Raw genomic sequence first — 24078 nt, forward strand, 5'->3', positions numbered from 1 at the left:
GGACAGCCAATAGCTACTTTCCTTACTGAGCAGTTGTTGGGTGAGAAATCGGAGATAGTGTGCCACAAAGCTATTTGCTGAAGCGGTATTGCTGGCTTTATGAGTTATTGAGAGAAAATGGCAAGCAAAAAGTTTACACTTAGTGAAGTGATGGGTCTCCTATTCGCTGATCCTGATTCTGAAGGGGAAAATCCACCTTTGGGAGATGATGATCGGTCGATTAGTGAGCGTGCTAGTAGAAGTAGCGGGGGTGGTGAGAATAGCGCTGGGACCAGCGGTATTAGTGTTCGCACTTTCTACAGCGCCGGTCACGGTGCGTCAATACGCGGCAGTGGTGCAGCCATGCAACGCAGCAGTGTTCACGAAGCACCCAACACTAGCAGGGGGAGACGTGGGCGAAGTGTTCGTAGAAGGGCTGGTGGGTGTCGTAGAGGCAGCAGGGGTGGTCTAAATAGGGCTGAAAGTAGTGATGATGAGTCTTTCAACACTTTGCAAAATGGAAGAGGGTGCAGGGGTACACGAGGTCGCAGTGTCCATAGGAGAGGTGAACGTGGTAGAGGCAACAGGGGAAGGCAGAACAGGGCTGGAAATGATGATGATGATGATGATGATGATGATGATGATGATGATGATGATGATGGTAATGGTGGCTGGGCTTACTTGAGAGATGAGGAAGTATATCAGGAATGGATAAAGCCCTTTGATGAGCAAATTGGATATCGTGGTGACACAGAGCTTAGCAGTGATTCAAGGTCTATAGATTTTTTGTCCCTCTTTCTGACTGATGATTTCTGGAGTCACATTACAATGGAGACAAATCGGTACGCTCATCAGTATTTAGGCTCTCATGAACTAATGCCAAGTTCACGGTTTCATGAATGGTATGATGTCACTGTCCCTGAAATGAAAGCCTTCCTGTCACTGCATTTGAGCATGGGCCTGGTACATAAATCAGAGATTGAGGATTATTGGGCAGAATTTTGTCCAACTTTTACACCGGGATTTGGGAAAGTGATGTCTAGGAACAGATTCGAAATTATCCTGTCTTTCTTCCACTTTGCCAATAATGATGAGTATGTTGAGAGGGGCCAGCCAGGTTATGATAGACTGTTCAAGGTGCGCCCAATAATTGACCTGATCATTCCACGCTTTTCAGCTGTCTATGGCCCACGCAAACAACTGTCATTGGATGAAATGACCATAGCTTTCAAGGGAAAGTCCACATTGAAAATGTACAATCCAAACAAACCAGACAAATATTGTTATAAGGCATTTGTTTTGAGTGAAGCCAAGTCAGGATACGTTCTGCAGTGGTCTTTGTACACTGGACAGCATGGTGATGAGGTCACTGATTTAGGTGCCACCCATGTTCTAGTTCGGCAGCTGATGGCCCAGCACAAGGGGAAAGGGCATGAGTTGTATATGGATAGCTACTACACATCACCAGCTGTAGCAAATGAGTTGGCAAATGAGGAAACTGGTTTGTGTGGGACAGTCAGTAGCCAAAGGCGAGGTATGCCAAAGGCCCTGAGAAAGACCGAGTTGCCCTTGGCCAGAGGAGATGACTCAGTGTTCATGAGGCATGGCAAAATGTTGGCGTGTGCGTGGCATGACGTAAAGCTTTTCCATTTGTTGTCCACTCTTCACGGGAACTCGTGTGTCTGCATCGTTTGCTCCGATCGTACCCGTCCTAAAGGTCGTCATCAGACACAATACAGGTGCAATCAGTGTGGGGTAGGCCTGTGTGCTGTGCCATGTAATGAGAGGTTCCACACTCTGACAAACTATAAACAGTGTCATCTGGATAGATAGGCACACATTAGGCCTCTGAAGGCAGATTACCAGCTTTCTGTTTACATGTGTGTGCTACTATATGGCACAGTAGTCATAATTTTGAACTGTTGGTTTTACCATATACAGTTTTCCTGTCCATTTGTTAGGCTATGTGGTTGGGGGGGGTCTCAATATTGGTCATATTGTCTCTGTACTGTATAATAATAATGATAATAATGAAGAAGAGAAGAAAAAAGAAGAAAAAAAAGAAAAGGAAAAGTGTCCTCCAACAGCCTGTTTACACGAGTTTTGTGGTGTAGTAATAGTTCTAATTTACAACTGTTGGTTTACAATTTACTTTTCCCCTGTTCATTTGATATGTGGACAACATAACAAATGGATGGAGGGGGGTAAATCCGATGAAATAAGTTCAACTCTCTTTCAAAATATCAGGTATTTCATGGAAATTACATAATCCAATATGGCCGCCGCCATATGACGTCATAATATGCAAATTAGATGGGAAAATTTACTCCTGAGATAAACGTTAGGTCATTCTCAATATTTGTCTCATTAACACTTTGTCTCTATCTCAAACCACTTTCAAGCCAGAGCCTTTTGAAATTTAGGTGTCAAAATCTAGTATTTTTAAAAATAATACCCGGCGCCTAAAGGGTTAATTGTCAATTGTTTTTACTTTTTTTGAATGGTCAAGACCCATTGGCGTGGCCATAGTGGTCGATTGGTTGGGGTTAGGCATTTGACCTCGAGTGGTTAAGGTTAGGATAGCTGATTGGTCAGGGGATAGGACCTGAACAAATCAGGTTACGTTACCTTGGTAAGCATGGACGCCTGACCAATAGTAGCTATTGAAGGGCAGGTCTTGGCGTGGCCACAGTGGGGAAAAAAATATCGCAAGCAGGACAGAGACGGAGCAGAAGAACGGCAGAGAGGAGTGCGGTGTGGCTATATTTTTCATATTTTTTTTATATTTATATTTTCAGGCTGAAAAAGAAACCACAGCAAGCTAGACTCAATAACATTGACGGTATTGAATTTATTCCCAATGAAAATTCATTAAAAATAGGCTGAGCCAGATTTTCAAAACTTAGCAGGTGTAGTATGTTCAGAGGGAGACACTAGATGTGTAGAGTGATTTTGGAAGAGCTAGACTTAATAACATTGACGGTATTGAATTTTTTCCCAATACAAATATATTATAAATAGGCTGAGCCAGATTTTCAAAAATTAGCGGGTGTAGTATGTTCAGAGGGAGACACTACATGGGTGGAGTGATTTTGGAAGAGCTAGACTTAATAACATTGACGGTATTGAATTTTTTCACAATAAAAATTCATTAAAAATAGGCTGAGCCAGATTTTCAAAACTCAGTGGGTGTAGTATGTTCAGATGGAGGCCCTAGATGTGTGGAGTAAATTTGGAAGCACTAGGCTCAATAACAGTGAAGCTGTTGAATTTTATCTTTGTATCCACTTTCGGTTTTCCATTTTGTAGACGGTCCCTAGACGCTCGGCTGAAAGCAGAACGCTCACAGGGATGCGTTGTATTTATCCACATATGTAGACGGTTCTTTGGGATAAAAACCGGGTTGTTGCTTGTTGTCTACCGTACTACGGTTAGATAGAGCTGCCTATTGTGTAAGTAACACGTTTCATCTAAGATTTATTGAACCGCGAATCTGCCAATTTTTCATCCTCACTACAGAGGGACACAGACGGAAAAACAGACGATCAGATTCAGCTTCAGATCTTCAGCTACAGGAGAGAAAAGTGGAAAACTACAACCCTGCTGCTTCAACCTGCTGACACTCCACACACTGAAGGTGAGTTTGACTATGAACAAGACTCAAAGTGAAAGTAAATTTCAGTGAAGTTAGTAGAGGGGGGAGGGGAGCCATGACTGACTGTACTTTCTGATAAAATGGCTTCCAGAACAAGCTTCTTTCATGCTACACACTGGTTATAGAAAATAAGCCGAGCACACTCATCTGACTTAAATTCCGCAGTGTCTATTTGCACCCCCGGTACGAATAGCCTCGGCCACACAGCTGAACTATTCACACCCTGTGACATAACAACAAAAACACGTTGCTCGCGTGCACCGAAATCATGGCCGACATTCATCTTCCTTGACAGCAGAAACTGGCATATTAGGAAAGTTTTGTCTCTAAAGTTTATAACAATTGAATTTCTAGCGGAAAATGGATACTACAGGTGCGCTTTCTGTCTTCAGTGAACGCATACAACTGTTAGTTGGTTAGTTAGTACCTATTTTTTGTATACAGTATGGTTACCTAACAACCGAAGCTTAAAGACACCAAGTAGTCAGTGGATGTTCTGCATTTCACAGGAGCTGCTAGGTGAGTGGTTGGAACAGAGCGCTATAGCCCAGGAGTCTGGGGTTTGATTCCCCAGTGAAGAAATCTTTTTTCTTTCATTTTGGATTGGACAATTTGCATGCCATTGCGCAAGTCACTGGTAGCATACATTGGTAATCATACCCTGTAACAACAAACGCATTGCGCATGCCTAGAAAATTGGCAGACAGACGCTTTTATCCAAAGTGACATACATATAAAAATACCAATTTATGTAAAATTATAATTACTTAAGTAAAGAATAGATGTGAATACAAATAAAGATGTTAATACTAAATAAACCCTCTGTTGCTGATACAGTCCGTGAGACTGTGACAAACGGCAATCATAAAAATAAGATTGATCTTATGATATTTCTGTCTGGATGAAACTGTCTGCATCAGTCATTAAAAGAACATTGAGGATTCTAGAAGGTGTTGCTACTAATAGAACCTGCAAACATCTAAAAATACTGAGGTATTTCCACTTTTTATTTTTTATTACATTGTGTGATCAATATGCCAGGGTAAATGCACAGGGGTGCAAATAGCATACATTGATATTTGTATCAGACGGGGTATTAATAGAACACATTGCTGTGTGCACCAGGTTACGAAGAGCATTCACTTGTAATTGTACCAGGGGTGCAAATAGCCTCACCCTTTAATGTAAATGTCACTTAAAGGGGTGATTGAGTGATTATATAGGGTATTTTACACTGTTCCTTAAGGTCTCCTAATAGGGTATATAACATTGGTTGGGCTGAAAATTCCCAAATGCTATTTTATTAGGCCCTTAACTACCCTGTGAATATGGTTCTATTTGGAACAAGAGCTTTTCTTCCAAATATGGTATGCTCATGAATATTTAGATGAGCTGCGCGCTGATTGGTTTGAGCGAACCCCATAGAAACACATTGGAGACGAGACCTGCGGTCTCATATTTCCAAGGGGGTAAGCTTCGCTTCAGAGCTCCAACCTCCTATGGCGCCATTTTGATGCTAGAAAGCGATCACCCGACGTTAGCATTCCATTGACTGCCATTCATTTTGACGTCACTTTGACAGCGAATAACTTCACATCTAAAGCGTTTAAAGACTCTATTTGTCCATTGTTTATTTCTAAAGAAACACGACAATGTATAAAAGGCTCCATTACCTTGTACCTCACGTTATGGCTCCGTAGTAGACGTTTTTGTAAAAATAGGCTAACAATTGTGTCATAACTCACGCGACTTACTGTCGCATAGTAGAGGAATTACCGTATAGTACAGGAGAAGCTCTCAGGCAGTTTGGACTTACTAATGTTAACTAGCATTTTAGTTAGCAATAATTAGCCTGTGCCTATGTTATCTCCTTACATATACCTACGCTCTCCATCTCTGCAAGATTGGGAATGATTGAGATTTCTCTTGGCACAGCTACCAGAAGACAGGTTGCTCACGGCACATTTACGTCGCAGTTGGAGGCTGCGCAGTAACGCTCAGCGCTCACCGGAAAAGTGCTTCCAACAGCCTTCACTGGTCTCCGTCCAGAGACACGGGATCTGTTGGTCCATTCTTATATACAGTCTATGCATATTTCAGACACTGCAAAGTTATACATTGTTTGTCGGGCTATTTCGTTATTAAATTCACTTCTGAGACTTTTTTAAGCGAGAAATCAACTATATAAAGCTCAAATATGGGCCGTTTTACAGAAAATTGATGGCTAATTGCAAATTTAGTAAGACGTGTCGGACTTTAGGAGCTCCACACAGTCTGACGAGAAAGCGGCAACCTCCATACCCAGTGAAAGTCACCGTTTCCCTGGGTACTGGACGACCGGGGCTCGGGGCTCCGCGGAGCTCTGGAGCTGCAAGCTAGGCTATGTGTCCCATTTAATCCTATGGGAAAAGATCGTTGCTACACTTTCGGCATAACTTCCGTATATTTTCAGTTTGAATTTCGTCACGCCCCTTATATAACATCTACCCCAAGGTCTTATAAAGATAACTATGGTGTCCGATTTGAATTTAATGCATTTTTGTGAACATTAGGGGTTTCGTTAGCTGCGACTGTCCCTCCAATCCTATGTTTACAGATTGCGGCTAGTTAGCATCACTTTCGGCATAATTAAAGTATATTTACAGTTTGAATTTCATCACTCCACTTATATAACATCTAACCCAAGGTCTTATAAAGTTAACTATGGTGTCCGATTTCAATTTAATGCATTTTTGTGAACATTAGGGATTTCGTTAGCTGCTACTGTCCTTTCAGTCCTATGAATCGCGGCTAGCTGCGGGCCCTAGAGCTCCATCAGGGCCTCGGCATTTTGTAGTCCAGTAACCCAGAACCGGTGACTTTGCGCGGGTATGGAGCGCCGCGGGCTTCCCTTCGTGACGGAGATCCAGCTAGCTCACAGCGAGCCGGAGTCTATGAAGTAGGACACGCCGGGCGGCGAGGCAGCACCGGCCGCTGTTACGTAGTCTGCTGAGCTCCTTCTGAACTGCGACACACAGTCGGACAAAATTTGCAATTAGCCATCAATTTTCGTAAAACGGCTCATATTTGACCTCTACATAGTTGATTTCTCGCATAAAAAAGTCTCAGAAGTGAATTTAGTGATAAAATAGCAGATGAACAATGTATACAATTTCTGAGATCTGCTCGACCTATTCAGAAGACTACCTGATCTCAGATCAGTGGTGTAGCCTATGTAAATGTTTGGGCGTGACAAAGATAGAGACTAGAGCCAAATGAGGAGGAGCTGCCGAGTTGACGTCAACTAGGCGGCTCGTTGAGATTTGCCCGTTTTCAGAGGCAGTTTCAAATTGTGAGATTTGCAGAGGAAAGAGGTGTCAATGGGATTTTGAGGTTCTATGTATGTCCTAGTTACCCACTAAACTGTCGTTATTCGACTATGACGTAAAATCGGTTTTGCATTCAATCACCCCTTTAAAATTTTGCTGCTGAAAAAGGTGGGTGTAATTGTATTTACTTGTAACTAAAGATACCAAATAAATGTAGGGATTATTAGGCCTATACGAGAGAGAGAGAGAGAGAGAGAGAGAGAGAGAGAGAGAGAGACTATGGATTTGGTCCCTAACACTAAAATTGAAATGGCTTTAATAAGGAATCTTTTTTATAATGTATATTTCATTTTATGAATATAATAATACACTACAATACTGAGTAAATTAACTACAGTATAGCCTACTGTTCATTCTTAGAGAAATTTGTTTTGTTTTTGAATATTAGTATCAAGTCAGTTTCTTTGTGAGTGAAATATTTTATGTTTTCTGAAATGGTTTTTGGAGATCCAACTGAAAATCTGTCCAAAACATAGGAACATGTGAACAGAACAAGTTTGTAATAAATGTTTCTACCATGTTGTTCCAGAAGTTACTTTGTCATTAGTCTCGCATTGCCAGACCATCCACACGCTGCAGAGCGGAGGAGGGTCTGGCTAGTCCACACAGCATTCTGGGATGGGAGAGAAACGTGCTCTGGTTTATTGGCCTTTCATTAAACCAATCAATCGTCTTGGATGGTACTAAGCTCCGGACAGAGCCGCTGTAAAATAGTCGTGCGAGCAAAACTCAGATTGGACAGATAGTCTAGCTAGCTGTCTGGATTTACCCTGCAGAGATCTGAGGCGCAGTTAACCATAGTCCTCAGAAATCTGTGTGTGTGTGTGTGTGTGTGTGTGTGTGTGTGTGTGTGTGTGTGTCCTTTTTTGCAAGCACTGGATTTTCTTTTCCATCGGTTTTATTTTGAAGGCAACATCTCTAAACTTCCTGTCCTGGATGGTCTGTTTATGTCTGATTTGATGCAGCTACTGGCCGCGCCCACACCGTTTACATTATGACATTTACATCCTTCACAATATTTTTTTTTTTTTCAGAGATCTGATTGGCTGCTGGAGTTGTCATCCTGGTTATATGTGAGGGAGCTGGCTGGATTTTATTTCAGTGCATTCTGATTATAGTGTTCAGTCTGCTGGTCGGGGGACATCTGAACTTTGTGTGAGCGATCACAGATCGAGAGGAAATATCATGGGCCAAACCCATTCATACTCACAAGAGGACTCTGACAGGTCTGCTCATTTGATTTATGATAATGTTTTAAAGCATCAACCATGCCTTCTACCAGATGTAGGCATAGATGAGTCTCTGCTGAAATATTCTGGTACCGACTCTAACGTGGTGCTGCAGGTTTACTCTAATGAGACGCTGTCAGAGACACTGGTCGACAAAGTGCCAGGATACATTGAGAAACTGGGATCTGCTGTTGGTTCACTGACTTCAGTCCCGAATGCTGTTGGACTTGGAGCTTTGGTGATTTCCATGATCATAGAGATCATCATCAAGAGCGTCTCTCAGCCACGTGATAACACCTACAGCATGTTACGACGTGTGTTTGGTGAAGAGAAAGCTTCGAATGTCCGAGACACAATGTCAGAGTATCTGAAACGCCATCGCATGTTCATGAACGATGACCAACGATTACGGGAGGAAATAAGGAGACTGGAACAGCAGCTGAGCAACCATCTCACCATCCTCAGAAACTCCCTGCAGCATGACGGACAGATGAGCGACTGTGACTTCAAAATCTGGGTCAACGGAGCCGCCTTCCACGTCCAGATGTTGATCCATGAGGCTCGCCTGGATATTCAGACTGGTAAACGTGCATCAGACCATGTTAAGTCTATCAAAGCTGCCATCAGTTTATATGTACAGGACCTGGATAACTTGCTGGAGAAACACAAGACCTACAAGATCAATTCAAATATGTTTATGCGTGTATGTAGCCACGACTTTAATCTCATAATAATACTTACATATATAATACTTACAGGTTTTGGTCGTCCTAACCCGTGTTTTGACCCAAAAGTTCAGACGACTTTTATAAATCTTGTTTACTCAAATTATGAACCAATCAAAGGTTTAAAGAGTTATTTTTTAAATATCGAGAACAACCTCAACTCTCTAATCCGTCAACGTGGTTCATTCACTCTGCCGTCGGGCAAGTGACTTCCAAAATAGAAAGGCATTTTCTATGGGCCCCTCCCCGCGCATCCACAGCTATTCATTCTAGCATCTTTTTGGGCCCTCCTCACAGTTTGACTTGGCGGCTGGCTTGTGAATTTCACCACCGGATCAATAAAGTCTCCTCTTTATCCACTTTAATACATCATAGATTATTCATAATATTTTGTATAATTAATATGAATATGCAAAGTAACTAAAGCTATAAAAATACAGAAGTAAAACGTACAATAGGCAAGTAGGAGAAAATAAAAATACTCAATTAAAAGTACCTTACAGTTGTATTGAAATACGGCATAGTAACTTTCCACGGCTGATATTTACGTGTAGCAAGCCTAAACATTAATTCCCGACATGTTTCTATCTGTCAGCAGCTCGGACACAATGCTGTCCGCAGTGCTGTCGGCTTTTTGTTTCCTGTGAAGAAATGTTTGGCGGTGTTGGTGAATTCTTAAAAAAAACAAGAACGCCACTAAATGTTGCGTTAAAATGCGTTGTAACTCGCGTTACTGAGATTGTAACGGGTATAATAATACCGAAATGTAATTAGTAATGCGTTATATTACTGCGTTACAGCAAAAAGGAATACATTACTTGTAATTGCGTTACTTTTGTAACACGTTACTCCAACACTGGTCGTCAGCAGGTTAGTTTAGATATTTGGGTTTAAAGATTGACTTAAAGTGTGTTTTTATTAATTTTACAATACAAGTTTTATCAACAAGGTATTTACTCTCATCTTGTGATCTACATGTATATTTTATCTGTGTTCTATGTTTTGCTGCACAGTGACGTAGACACATGGCTCTCTTTTCCACCTGCATGTTACATGTTTAAGACATCAAATACTCTGCTGCTTTGAATGATATTTAGCATATGAAATGTTTTATTTTTCAAAAACAAAGTGTTGATAAGGGCGCCCGGATAGCTCAGTTGGTAGAGTGGGCGCCCATATATAGAGGTTTACTCCTGGACGCTCTGACCTGCGGCCCTTTGCTGCAGGTCATTCCCCCCACTCTCTCCCCTTTGATTTCTTCAGCTGTCCTGTCAATAAAGGCCTAAAAATGCCCAAAAAATAATCTTAAAAAATATATATAATAATAATCTTTAAAAAAAAAAGTTACATATATATAACTTTATATATAACTTTATTTACAGACTCAAGGTCCAAATATAAAAGTACACATAACATATTACAGGAAGGGTACACACAGACATAAAAACATACAGACATACTGTCTACCACATATTACATAAAGGGAACATACAAAACATACATACATACATACATATACAGACACAAAGATGGTTATGCACAATACTTAAAACATATGCAGATGCGTGTTCCAGTGTTTCCAGAGTTTAGAAGTATATCTGGTATCACTAAGTGCAGGGTTAGTTAAGGCAGTTAAAATTGTATTCTTTGACTCCGTTAATCGGTACCTGAATTTGTACATAAGATTCCTCAACACAGCATGGAAGGTGGGAACATTACTCGTCACAAACAAATGACTAGCACTGGTCCATCTCGGACACTTCAACAAAATTCTAAGTGCATCATTGTATGCCACCTTTATCTTAGCTTTACTATAGCTGCACCATAGGTGAGCTGTATAAAGTGGTGTACAGTATGCTCTGAAAAGAGACGTTTTAACTTCAGTACACATATGAAATTTGCGTGCCAACATATTTGCTTGTCCATATAATTGACAGCACTGGCGCTGTATGTCATCATCGTCACAAAAATCATCCCTGATAATGTGGCCCAGGTATTTTGTTTTAGTAACTACGTTTAGCTCTTGCCCTGTCAAATAAAAAGACGGAAAGCATAGCTTCCTGTCCTCCTTAGTTCTGACAATCATAACAACACTCTTTTATATAGTAACTTTAAGTTAAAAAACTTTAAGTTAAAAAACAATAACAAAAACACAAAAAAACAAAGTGTTGATAAAACTTCCATTGTAATATTTTAACATATTAACTCTCATCTTGTGATCTACATGTATATTTGATCTGTGTTCTATGTTTTGCTGTATAGTGATATATATCATGATGCTCTCCTGACACACCTGCATGTTACATGTTTAAGACATCAAATACTCTGCTGCTTTGAATGTTTAGCATCTGAAATATTTTAGCCCTGTTTCCTGTTTAAATAATATTTAAATTACATCTGCTCCTTCTTCGTCTTTGAAGAATTCTGAATCTTTGAATAAGTAAATGTTGTTCATTATAAATGTGTAAGTGCTGAACACGAGAAGTCTCCTACTTCACTGTAAAGTTTGTTCTTAATGTTTGTGACCTGCAGGCTTCAGGTTTCAGGTCACAGACCAAAATGTTGTTAATCATTGGGGCTGATTTATTAATATTCTCTTTTAACAATAAAGAACCATGCATAGTGTCTGTGTATTTTATTTTAGCATTACTTGTCTGCTGGGGCTTGAGAGAAAAAGTTATATAACAATTAACAGATTACAATAATGAAATATGCGTCCACGGGACCTTTAACAAATGTGATAAGGGTAGGGTCAGCCCCCGACTAGTGTCCACTAGGTGAAGTAACAATAAGTAACACACATTTTGGAGTGAATTTAAATGAATCTAATTTATTTTTTGTCTTGCCTGGAGCTGAGTATCTTTGGTGTTCAACAATCCCCCTTTTTCATTTTTATCCATTAAGACACTGTATAAGCTAATGATGTGTAGAAGATTATAGAAGCTGGGTCCAGACTAGTTTAATGATAGCCAGACAGAGGATGGAAGAATGAAGGGGGTGCCGCCTTCAATCCAGGAGTGGGCTTGTGAGATGGCTAGGGGTGGCGGCGTTTGAAAAGATGTTTTATAAACGGTTTGTCAGATTGGATGTCTCTACTAGAAAATGGGGACAGTACCTGAACTTTGTGTTTGATGGGCTTATGGTGTTGTCATTTATACATATGTTTCTGATTTATTGTCTATTTTGTTACTATTTTGTTGAATGGTCTTGAATATTGTAGTTACTGTATCATTTTTTCTTGGTTTTTATCTGGGTGGGTGGCGATGAAGAAGGGGGCGGGGAGGGGGGTGTTCATGGTGCGAGTTGTATGTTTTGTACGTTGCTTAAAAGTAAGGAATAAAAATTTTTTATCACAAAACAATTGCATCTGACAAACACCAAAATGCTAGGAGTTCATTCCATCTATATGTTTCTGGACCTTGGACACATTGGGTTTTAGAGAAAACAAATGCACTTAACTTTCCAGAGGCCTGATTGGTTGCTGGTGTTGACATCCTGTTTATATGTGGGGAATCGTCTGGATAAACACAAGAGGACTATAATTATCTATCAGTTTGCCACAAGAGATTTCTGCATAATGTTAACGTATTACGTTTAAAAATATATATATTGTAACATCCCTCAATAAACAGACAGTGAGACATTAGCTAGTTTGTTGCAACTTTATTTCTGACCTGAACACAGTCTACTGTTGGCAGTAACATTAGCCAACGGCGAAAAAAAACTTCCCGTCAACTGTCTACTGCTCGCTAGCCTTAGCTATATTGTTGCACGGTGGCTCAGTGGTTAGAACTTCTGCCTCACAACAAGTTGGCACTGCAGAGTTCGACTTTAAGTCAGATTAATAACGGAATGATAGGCTACAAATATAACACTGATAACAGAAAAGTTTTGGAAAACACACTGACGTTTGCAGTAGCCAATTGTGAACATGCATCGACACAGCCACCTACGTTGTCAGTCTTTGTTCTTGCAACGGCATCACAAGATAATTCAATAACAGTACAACATGGATTAAGTGTATTGAGATCTGTTCATATTTAAATACAGCCTGTAAGTAAAACATAAGCTACATATGAGGTTTTTACACCCAGCTGAACGCAGCGTGGAGACAGCTGTCAGCTGTGGCAAAATGTGATCCGCTGTGATACATAGGCATTTAAAATAGAAATGTAATTATATTTCTGTAGGCTATGTAAATGTGTTATGTTAAAAGCTAAAGGCTCATCACAGCCACAGTATTTAATATGCATTATGTCTACTCATTCATCCAGATAAGACAGCATCAAGTATATCTTATGTTATTGAATGTCAGAATATCTGCAATAAAATTATTAGGAAACACTACAATTGCAGATATCTACAATCCAATTGTTAATAATTCATTTTAGATATCCATAATGAAAGAAAAAAAAAACATTCCAGATATTGTGTAATTTGAAATATTCAAAACTTCACTATGCCTAGTAAAAAATATTCACAAAGTAGAAGCCAGCTTCCAAATTCTTCTTTTATTTTGTTGACATTTGAGTCAAAGGGTTTTACAGAGGGGATTTTAGTTTAGATATATCCTTTTATCACTGCATAAATCAGAATATGGTGTCAACGGCCATAAAACATCCATTTTCACCACGTTTTCAGGTATAAAATGTTACATAAATTAGGCTCTGAATGATATCTGAACAAACCCCTCTGTAAATGCCTTCAGAAGTACATAGGAGTGAAACTGGAAAGCTTGGTGTAAGTGCTGCTGAAGTTGAGTTTTCTGACTCAGAGTATGAGAAAAACCCATTTCGAGAAAATGGCCTTTAAAGATATAGATTACAAAATCCCACACATTTTGTAAGACATTACATGTAGATACAGTGTTGTTTTAACGGTGAAGTGTTTAGTAATGTAAATGTCACAAGTCGATCTGGGGTGTCTCCGTGGCTTGCAGTGAGTGCACACTCGCCAGACAACGGATGATATATTGTAACGACACCGGCTAATGTTTGCACGCATGTCTGCAAATTCAAGGCTCACTGATCAGGGTAAAACTGTGGTGTTCATGTGGGTCCCTGCACATACAGGAATTCCAGGTAATGAGCGAGTGGATAAATTGACAAAGGAGGCGGTCAAGAAAGGAAGTGTAGAACTGAATAGTAAACTGTCAAAATCAGAGGGGAAAAGTATTGCGTGGAGAGAAATTTCCAAACAGTGGCAACACTATTGGGATGATGGAAATAAATGGAGACACTTGCATACAATACAAAATAAAGTAGGAGGGTTGAGTTACAGTGGGATTAACAGACAAGAACAAGTAATTATCAGCAAATTGAGAATTGGTCACAGTAGGTTGAACAGTACACTTTTTATAATGGGGAAACATCCGACTGGACATTGCAGTCTGTGTGAGGAAATGGAGACAGTGGAGCATGTCCTGATGTCATGCAGGAAATACATTCGAGAGACAGGGGTCATGTTTGCTGGATTACATAAATTAGGACCAGTGGAAATCAGGTTTATAGATGTACTTGAAAGTGGAGTTACCATGAATGGACAGAAATATTTATTTGCATTTTTGAAAGGCACTGGACTACTTGGGAAATTATAGTATAATGTAATGAAATAAATAAATAGTTAACGGGTAATTACCAGTAGGAGGCAGTAATGCAACGAATTGGATGCCAACTGCCGTAAAACCCTAAAGAAGAAGAAGAAGAACCGTGGATTTCCACAGGATGCAGAACGTCTGCAGACCGGCTCCGCTGCGGAACGGAGATCTCGTGAATTCACGTTCGTGCGATATAACAGGATGTAGTTTCTATAAACAGAACCACAAAACCAACAACAGTTTGTTTCCATCCAGAGGAGTAGAGGGGAAACAACTCTGAGCTGTGTTTTCAAGGTGTAGTGCAGGGAAATATGATCCGGTGTATTTTATTTTGAAAAGTATCCGGATGTTTTATTTTGTTTCTGTGCTCGACTTCCTGTCCCGCACAATCTGAATTGTGCTGAATTGCTCCGGAGCTCTCGTCGTCCGTCAAAAATAGAAGCTCTGCGTATCTGCTGCGGAGAGTTGCGGACTGACGGAACTGGGACGGAGTAGGGACGCAGACGTTCTGCAGTCAGTGGAAATACACACGTTGACTTTAATAGAAACCTAATGACTCCGCAGACGTTCCGCATCCAGTGGAAATTGCCGGGAAGACACCTGGGCGTTGTCAGTTAGCTCGGTCCAGAGTGATAGAGAAAGACATAGCTCTGGCTCGGTCTGGTTAACGTTAGTTAGCTTTCTGCGGAGTGTTTTCACAGGATTGACAGCAGCTAGTTTGATGTTTTCTAGCATTTTCCGTTTCCTTCCCAGGCTGAAGTAGAGGAAACTCTGAAGAGAATCCAGAGTCAGAACGGAGTGCAGGGGATCATTATCGTCAATACAGAAGGTAACGTTGCGACAGTCAAAGAAAACCTTATTTATGTTTATTTACACACCCGTGGATGGATGTACCCAGGGGCGGATCTAGAAAAATATTTATGGGGTGGTGAGAGGGGGGCAGGAATTTCAAAATCAGAGAGGCAGCATTGCAGGCAGCATTTGTACAAGATTAGGAACTGTCATTGATTAGTTCTAACCATCAGACTGTGTTAACACACACTAACATTTTAGCCTGGGAGAGTATTTTAGGTTCATTTGTTTAATTTTTTAATGTAATCTGAGCAATAGATCTAAAATACATTCTACACAAAATATAAAAACTCATCTCCCCATCTCATCACACTTTCACACTGACAACTTTCTCTAATTATTCAAATTTAAGCAAACATGAATTTTTATATTTATTTGATGTCCAAGCAATGTCTCTTAAATTTTATAAAAATGTCCGTCTTTGTCATTTGTTGTTCTTATTCATATGTAACTTAGTATATATGCAGCAACAGTTTCCGTACCATGTGGACCAGCTGGACTGGAGCTCGTTGGTGATGCCCCAGGCACTCTGCTTTCCCTTTCACTGTCTGAGCCCTGCACGGTATCTTGTCTCTGGCTTTCTCCCTCCTCATTTTGGTGATGCTCTCCCTCCATATCTTCACCGCTGTGGTGTTCTCCACCTCCTCCCTTACCCTGTCCTCTCTGTTTCCTAGTACCCAGCTCACTGTCCTCTCCGTCTCCTAGTACCCAGCTACCCAGCCCTAGTACGAGGTAAGTGCTGTGGTAAAACCAGCAGGGGGCTTTGTATGTGTGGAGTGATTTGGGAAGCACTAGAATCAATAACAGTGAAGCTATTGCATTTTTTTCCAATATAAATATATTATAAATAGGCTGAGCCAGCTATCCAAAAATGTGTGGGTGTAGTATGTTGATAGGGAGGCCCTAGATGTGTGGAGTGTTTCTGGAAGAGCTAGACTCAATAACATTGACAGTATTGAATTTTCATCCCAATAAAAATTCCTAAGAAATAGGCTGAGCCAGCTCTTCAAAAATTAGCAGGTGTAGTATGTTCAGAGGGAGGCCCTATATGTGTGGAGTGATTTTGGAAGAGCTAGACTTAATAACATTGACAGTATTGAATTTTTTCCCAATACAAATATATTATAAATAAGCTGAGCCAGATTTTCAATAATTAGCGGGTGTAGTATGTTCAGAGGGAGACACTACATGGGTGGAGTGATTTTGGAAGAGCTAGACTTAATAACATTGACGGTATTGAATTTTTTCACAATAAAAATTCATTAAAAATAGGCTGAGCCAGATTTTCAAAACTCAGTGGGTGTATTATGTTCAGATGGAGGCCCTAGATGTGTGGAGTAAATTTGGAAGCACTAGGCTCAATAACAGTGAAGCTGTTGAATTTTATCTTTGTATCCACTTTCGGTTTTCCATTTTGTAGACGGTCCCTAGACGCTCGGCTGAAAGCAGAACGCTCACAGGGATGCGTTGTATTTATCCACATATGTAGACGGTTCTTTGGGATAAAAACCGGGTTGTTGCTTGTTGTCTACCGTACTACAGTTAGATAGAGCTGCCTATTGTGTAAGTAACACGTTTCATCTAAGATATATTGAACCGCGAATCTGCCAATTTTTCATCCTCACTACAGAGGGACACAGACGGAAAAACAGAGGATCAGATTCAGCTTCAGATCAAACTAACAACTTCCTCTGAGTGAGTTCAGCTACAGGAGAGAAAAGTGGAAAACTACAACCCTGCTGCTTCAACCTGCTGACACTCCACACACTGAAGGTGAGTTTGACTATAAACACGACTCAAAGTGAAAGTAAATTTCAGTGAAGTTAGTAGAGGGGGGAGGGGAGCAATGACTGACTGTACTTTCTGATAAAATGGCTTCCAGAACAAGCTTCTTTCATGCTACACACTGGTTATAGAAAATAAGCCGAGCACACTCATCTGACTATTTTAAATTCCGGAGTGTCTATTTGCACCCCCGGTACGAATAGCCTCGGCCAACAACAAAAACACATTGCTCGCGTGCACCGAAATCATGGCCGACATTCATCTTCCTTGACAGCAGAAACTGGCATATTAGGAAAGTTTTGTCTCTAAAGTTTATAACAATTGAATTTCTAGCAGAAAATGGATACTACAGGTGCGCTTTCTGTCTTCAGTGAACGCATACAACTATTAGTTTGTTAGTTTGTATACAGTATGGTTACCTAGCAACCAAAGCTTAAAGCCCATGTTGCAGGTTAACCACGACTGTTGATTAATGGGTACATAAAGCACTCAACATATGTATATCATTGTTAAAAATGTCTCCAAATAGTGTTAAAGGCCAGTTTTTGTCGTTTTTGGTATTAGTGGGTTTTTTAACGCAATTCGATGATAACGTCATGTTGGGGAGACGTGCCTCAGCCTAGTACTAGAACTATGGGGACTGACTGGGATGAGGAAGAGGTGGAAGAGGTGTTTTTACTGTCAGTGAATAGCACCGAGTGAAAGTCAGTGTTTTCTTTATATCTAGTGACAGTGATCATGTCGTTAGTTCAGATAAGTACTGGTAATCTAGCTAGATCTAGAAATAGAAGGCATGATCATGTTAGCTATGGGCTAACTTGCCAGTCAGTCCCACCTGTGAAATCCCCCGACATTTTCGATTAGATATCTTACGTTTTGATAGCCTACTAGCTCCAGTAACAACATATTTGCCTGGTGTTTATTTATTACTTGGACAGGGATGCTGTTTGGCTTTTCACAAGTTTAGACAGCTAGCTAACGCTACGCCGACGTTCTGCTAACGTTAGTGCAACAGCGTCAGTCTAGACAGCTAGGTAAATATTACGACGGAGTTTCCTATATCTGCGTCTATCTACATAAGACCTGTGGCATTAGTGCTCCTTTTGTACCATCATTTTATTGAATGAAATGTTAAGCTTCGCTCCTACGAGATGGGTGGGATTTTGTTACGTTACACACAAAGCTAACTGGCTACAGTTAGCTTGTACGTATGCTAGCGGAATTCGCTGACGTTGCGTAGCCAGCCAGCTACTTCGGCAGTAGTTTCAGCGAGCTAACCACGACAGCTAACACATCCACGTCCAGTCTCTATTTCAAACATCACTGCAGGTTGACTGCTTTTAGCAGCAGAGGTTGATTGTGGGTGACAATACTGTTGTGGTTAGCTCGCTCTAAACTACTGCCGATTGCCCGAAGATGCTGGCTGCCTACGCAACGTTAGCTAATGTCCGCTAGCATACGTACAGGCTAACTATAGCCAGTTAGCTTTGTGTGTAACGTAACAAAAACCCACCCAAGCGAAGCTTAACATTTAATTCAATAAAATGATGGTACAAAAGGAGCACTAACGCCACAGGTCTTATGTTGACAACGTGGACGCAGATATAGGAAACTCCGAAGGCAGTCGTAATATTTATCTAGCTAGCAGTCTAGGCTAACGCTGTTGCGCTAACGTTAGCAAACGTCGGCGTAGCTAGCTGTCTAAACTTGTGAAAAGCCAAACAGCATCCCCGTCCAAGCTGTGTTTCACTTTCCCTCCAATATTATTATACTAATAATAAAGACGCATGGACTCAGTCGAGACCAACACCATATTTTGCAACACCAGTGGCACAGACGAGCCCGTAGACAGTGAACAGAGACGGGGCTTTCGTCTGTCGTCTCCCCAACGTGACGTAATGCAATGCATTGTGTGGGAATGGAGAATCATTGCAAACTGCTGTAAAATAGTACTACTTTTTCATATTTTATTCCGTTTTGTGATATCCATTGTATTTGATGTTGTTGGGTAACAGTTTAAATGTTTATTACCAACAAGCAAATTGCGCAAATTCGTTAGAAAATAAACCCTGCAACATGGGCTTTAAAGACACCAAGTAGTCAACGGATGTTCTGCATTTCACAGGAGCTGCTAGGTGAGTGGTTGGAACAGAGCGCTATAGCCCAGGAGTCTGGGGTTTGATTCCCCAGTGAAGAAATCTTTTTTCTTTCATTTTGGATTGGACAATTTGCATGCCATTGCGCAAGTCACTGGTAGCATACATTGGTAATCATACCCTGTAACAACAAACGCATTGCGCATGCCTAGAAAATTGGCAGACAGACGCTTTTATCCAAAGTGACATACATATAAAAATACCAATTTATGTAAAATTATAATTACTTGAGTAAAGAATAGATGTGAAAACAAATAAAGATGTTAATACGAAATAAACCCTCTGTTGCTGATACAGTCCGTGAGACTGTGACAAACGGCAATCATAAAAATAAGATTGATCTTATGATATTTCTGTCTGGATGAAACTGTCTGCATCAGTCATTAAAAGAACACTGAGGATTCTAGAAGGTGTTGCTACTAATAGAACCTGCAAACATCTAAAAATGGTATTTCCACTTTTTATTTTTTATTACATTGTGTGATCAATATGCCAGGGTAAATGCACAGGGGTGCAAATAGCATACATTTGTATTTACTTGTAACTAAAGATACCAAATAAATGTAGTGGATTATTAGGCCTATACTGTACAGTGAGATAGAGAGAGAGAGAGAGAGAGAGAGAGAGAGAGAGAGAGGATTTGGTCCCTAACACTAAAATTGAAATGGCTTTAATAAGGAATCTTTTTTGTAATGTATATTTCATTTTATGAATATAATAATACACTACAATACTGAGTAAATTAACTACAGTATAGCCTACTGTTCATTCTTAGAGAAATTTGTTTTGTTTTTGAATATTAGTATCAAGTCAGTTTCTTTGTGAGTGAAATGTTTTATGTTTTCTGAAATGGTTTTTGGAGAGCCAACTGAAAATCTGTCCAAAACATAGGAACATGTACACAGTGAACAGAACAAGTGTGTAATAAATGTTTCTACCATGTTGTTCCAGAAGTTACTTTGTCATTAGTCTCGCATTGCCAGACCATCCACACGCTGCGGAGCGGAGGAGGGTCTGGCTAGTCCACACAGCATTCTGGGATGGGAGAGAAACGTGCTCTGGTTTATTGGCCTTTCTTTAAACCAATCAATCGTCTTGGGCGGCGCTAAGCTCCGGACAGAGCCGCTGTAAAATAGTCGTGCGAGCAAAACTCAGATTGGACAGATAGTCTAGCTAGCTGTCTGGATTTACCCTGCAGAGATCTGAGGAGCAGTTAACCATAGTCCTCAGAAATGTGTGTGTGTGTGTGTGTGTGTGTGTGTGTGTGTGTGTGTGTGTGTGTCCTTTTTTGCAAGCACTGGATTTTCTTTTCCATCGGTTTTATTTTGAAGGCAACATCTCTAAACTTCCTGTCCTGGATGGTCTGTTTATGTCTGATTTGACGCAGCTACTGGCCGCGCCCACACCGTTTACATTATGACATTTACATCCTTCACAATAATTTTTTTTTTTTTTTTTCCAGAGATCTGATTGGCTGCTGGAGTTGTCATCCTGGTTATATGTGAGGGAGCTGGCTGGATTTGATCTCAGTGCATTCTGATTATAGTGTTAAAGTGAACTTTGTGTGAGCGATCACCGGTCGAGAGGAAAAATCATGGGCTCTGATTGGTCACAAGAGGAATATGACAGCTCTGCTCTTTGGATTTATGATGACGTTTTACAGTATAAACCAAGCCTCCTACCAGATATAGGCATAGATGAGTCTCTGCTGAAATATTCTGGTACCGACTCTAACGCGGTGCTGCAGGTTTACTCTAATGAGACGCTGTCAGAGACACTGGTGCCAGAATACATCGAGAAACTGGGATCTACTCTTGGTGCACTGGAGTCAGTCCCGAATGCTGTTGGACTTGGAGCTTTGGTGATTTCCTTTATCATAGAGATCATCATCAAGGTCAACACTCAGACAAGTGATTATACATACAGCATGATACGACGTGTGTTTGGTGAAGAGAAAGCTTCGAGTGTCCGGGACACAATGTCAGAGTATCTGAAACGCCATCGCATGTTCATAAACAATGACCAACGATTACGGGAGGAACTAAGGAGACTGGAACAGCAGCTGAGCAACCATCTCACCATCCTCGCAAACTCCCTGCTGCATGACGGACAGATGAGCAGCCGGGGGTTCAAAATCTGGGTCAACGGAGCCGCCTTCCACGTCCAGATGTTGATCTTTGAAGCCCAACTGAATATTCAGACTGGTACACCTGCATCAGGCTATGTTAATTCTATCGAAGTTGCCATTGATTCATACGAACAGGACCTGGATAACTTGCTGGAGAAACACAAGACCTACAAGATCAATTCAAATATGTTTACGAGTAAATGTAGCAACAACTCTTATCCCAAAATACGTTTTTATGAGAATAGACACAATAAACTGAGTGGAGATTTTCCTCATCCTAACTTGCTGGAGAAACACAAGACTGACAAGATCAATTCAAATAGTTTTATAACTGAAACTATAATAGTAAATGTCCATGACCTCATAGCATATATCCCCATTAAACATTATTATATGCAAAATTATGAGAATGGACACACTAGACAGCGTAAAGTTTTTAATCGTCCTAACCCGTGGCATGACCCAAAAGCTCTGACGACTTTCATGAATCTTGTTTACTCAAATTATGAACCAATCAAAGGTTTAAAGAGTTATTTTTTAAAGATCAAGAACGACCTCAACTCTCTAATCCGTCAACGTGGTTCATTCACTCTGTCGTCAGCAGTGTCGGGCAAGTGACTTCCAAAATAGAAAGGCATTTTCTATGGGCCCCTCCCTGCATCCACAGCTATTCATTCTAGCACAGGGCCGTGCAGAGACCTTTTGAGGGGCAGGGGCTCAAATTCAAAAAGGGCATATGGAACAAGATTTGCTAACAATATACAGGATGTCATCTTTATTTTAAAAACTGTATATTTTACATTTTAACATAATACTAAATCCACAATACTGTACACCTCAAAATGAAATATGGAGCCTTAGACTACATTCACACAAATATATCCAAAAAATGCAACCGTTGTCCAAGCAAAATGTAATCTTACATACAGTATCCAAACTGTATATAGCAAGTGCAATATGAAATGTTACATAATACTAAATCCACAATACTGTACACCTCAAAATGAAATATAGAGCCTTACATTAGACTACATTCACACAAATACAAGATAACGAGATATCAAACCAGAAACAGTTTAACTGTAGCCTATAACTGTAACCTGAGCTGACTATCAGATTTCTGTAGCAGTGGGCTAGTAGGCTTGGAATCAGAAAGGGATTTGCAAAGGTATGCAGCATGTTTCAGATTATTTTCTCAAAATATAAGGATGTCCTTTATTAAGTCAAAATGTATAGACCACCAACCTACACCGCAGACTACAAATAACCTAAGCTAATCTCCCAAAGAAGTGACCTGTTCTTTTAAGTGGGCTGCTGGTTGAGAGGCAGAAAGCAGACACACACACACACACACACACACACACACACACACACCTGTTAACATACAGAGAACTGCTGCTGCTGCACACACACACTTCTGCTAACCTACAGAGAACCACTGCTACACACACACACACACACACACACACACTTCTGTTATCCTACAGAGAACTGCTGCTGCGCACACACACACACACACACACTTCTGTTAACCTACGAGAACTGCTGCTACACACACACACACACACACACACACACACACTTCTGTTAACCTACAGAGAACTGCTGCTACACACACACACACACACACACACACACACACACACTTCTGTTAACCTACAGAGAACTGCTGCTACACACACACACACACACACACACTTCTGTTAACCTACAGAAAACTGCTGCTACACACACACACACACACTTCTGTTATCCTACAGAGAACTGCTGCTGTCTTCTCTTGTGTATCAGAGAATAAAATGCTGATGCTATGAGGCTATCACACGATGAGTAATTGTGGCTCGTGCAGTTACCGCGAAATGTGACTACTTCAAAGTTAGCTGCCTGCTGGCTGTTTTCATCCTGGAGGAGACTCCTTATGTAGCGGCAGCGGCTAGAGGCCTCTATAATAAACCAAATGCGCATGCATGCATTCTCATTCACTTCAATAGCTTACCTGCACTTCAACTTTCTCTCGCTCTTGAAAATAAAAATACTCAATTAAAAGTACCTTACAGTTGTATTGAAGTATAGTTACTTTCCACTGCTGATAAAATGCAACGATATTTACGTGTAGCAAACCTAAACATTAATTCCTGACATGTTTATATCTATCAGCAGCTCGGACACAATGCTGTCCGCGCTGACGTACCGTCACCTGTTGGGACACAGATGTTGTCCGTACCGTCACCTGTTGGGACACATATGTTGTCCCTACCGTCACCTGTTGGGACACAGATGTTGTCCGTACCGTCACCTGTTGGGACACAGATGTTGTCCATACCATTAACTGTTGGGACACAGATGTTGTCCGTACCGTCACCTGTTGGGACACAGATGTTGTCCGTACCATTAACTGTTGGGACACAGATGTTGTCCATACCGTCACCTGTTGGGACACAGATGTTGTCCGTACCATCACCTGTTGGGACACAGATGTTGTTGTCCGTACCATCACCTGTTGGGACACAGATGTTGTTGTCCGTACCATCACCTGTTGGGACACAGATGTTGTCCATACCATCACCTGTTGGGACACAGATGTTGTTGTCCGTACCATCACCTG

At 40.8% G+C, this 24078-nt stretch overlaps 1 protein-coding gene across 1 annotated transcript; it reads left to right on the forward strand.

Annotated features, from left to right (window-relative positions):
• The first annotated feature begins 3505 nt into the window (after window positions 1–3505).
• On the forward strand, window positions 3506–22091 carry LOC116052806. The gene is made up of 3 exons (XM_036002219.1): window positions 3506–3616; window positions 8037–8179; window positions 20932–22091. Exon 3 carries the CDS (start codon window positions 20940–20942, stop codon window positions 22089–22091), a length of 1152 nt encoding a protein of 383 aa, XP_035858112.1. The 5' UTR covers window positions 3506–3616; window positions 8037–8179; window positions 20932–20939.
• Window positions 22092–24078: the final 1987 nt, after the last annotated feature.

Source organism: Sander lucioperca, chromosome 6, assembly GCF_008315115.2.
Source record: "Sander lucioperca isolate FBNREF2018 chromosome 6, SLUC_FBN_1.2, whole genome shotgun sequence".
Taxonomy (NCBI): domain Eukaryota; kingdom Metazoa; phylum Chordata; class Actinopteri; order Perciformes; family Percidae; genus Sander; species Sander lucioperca.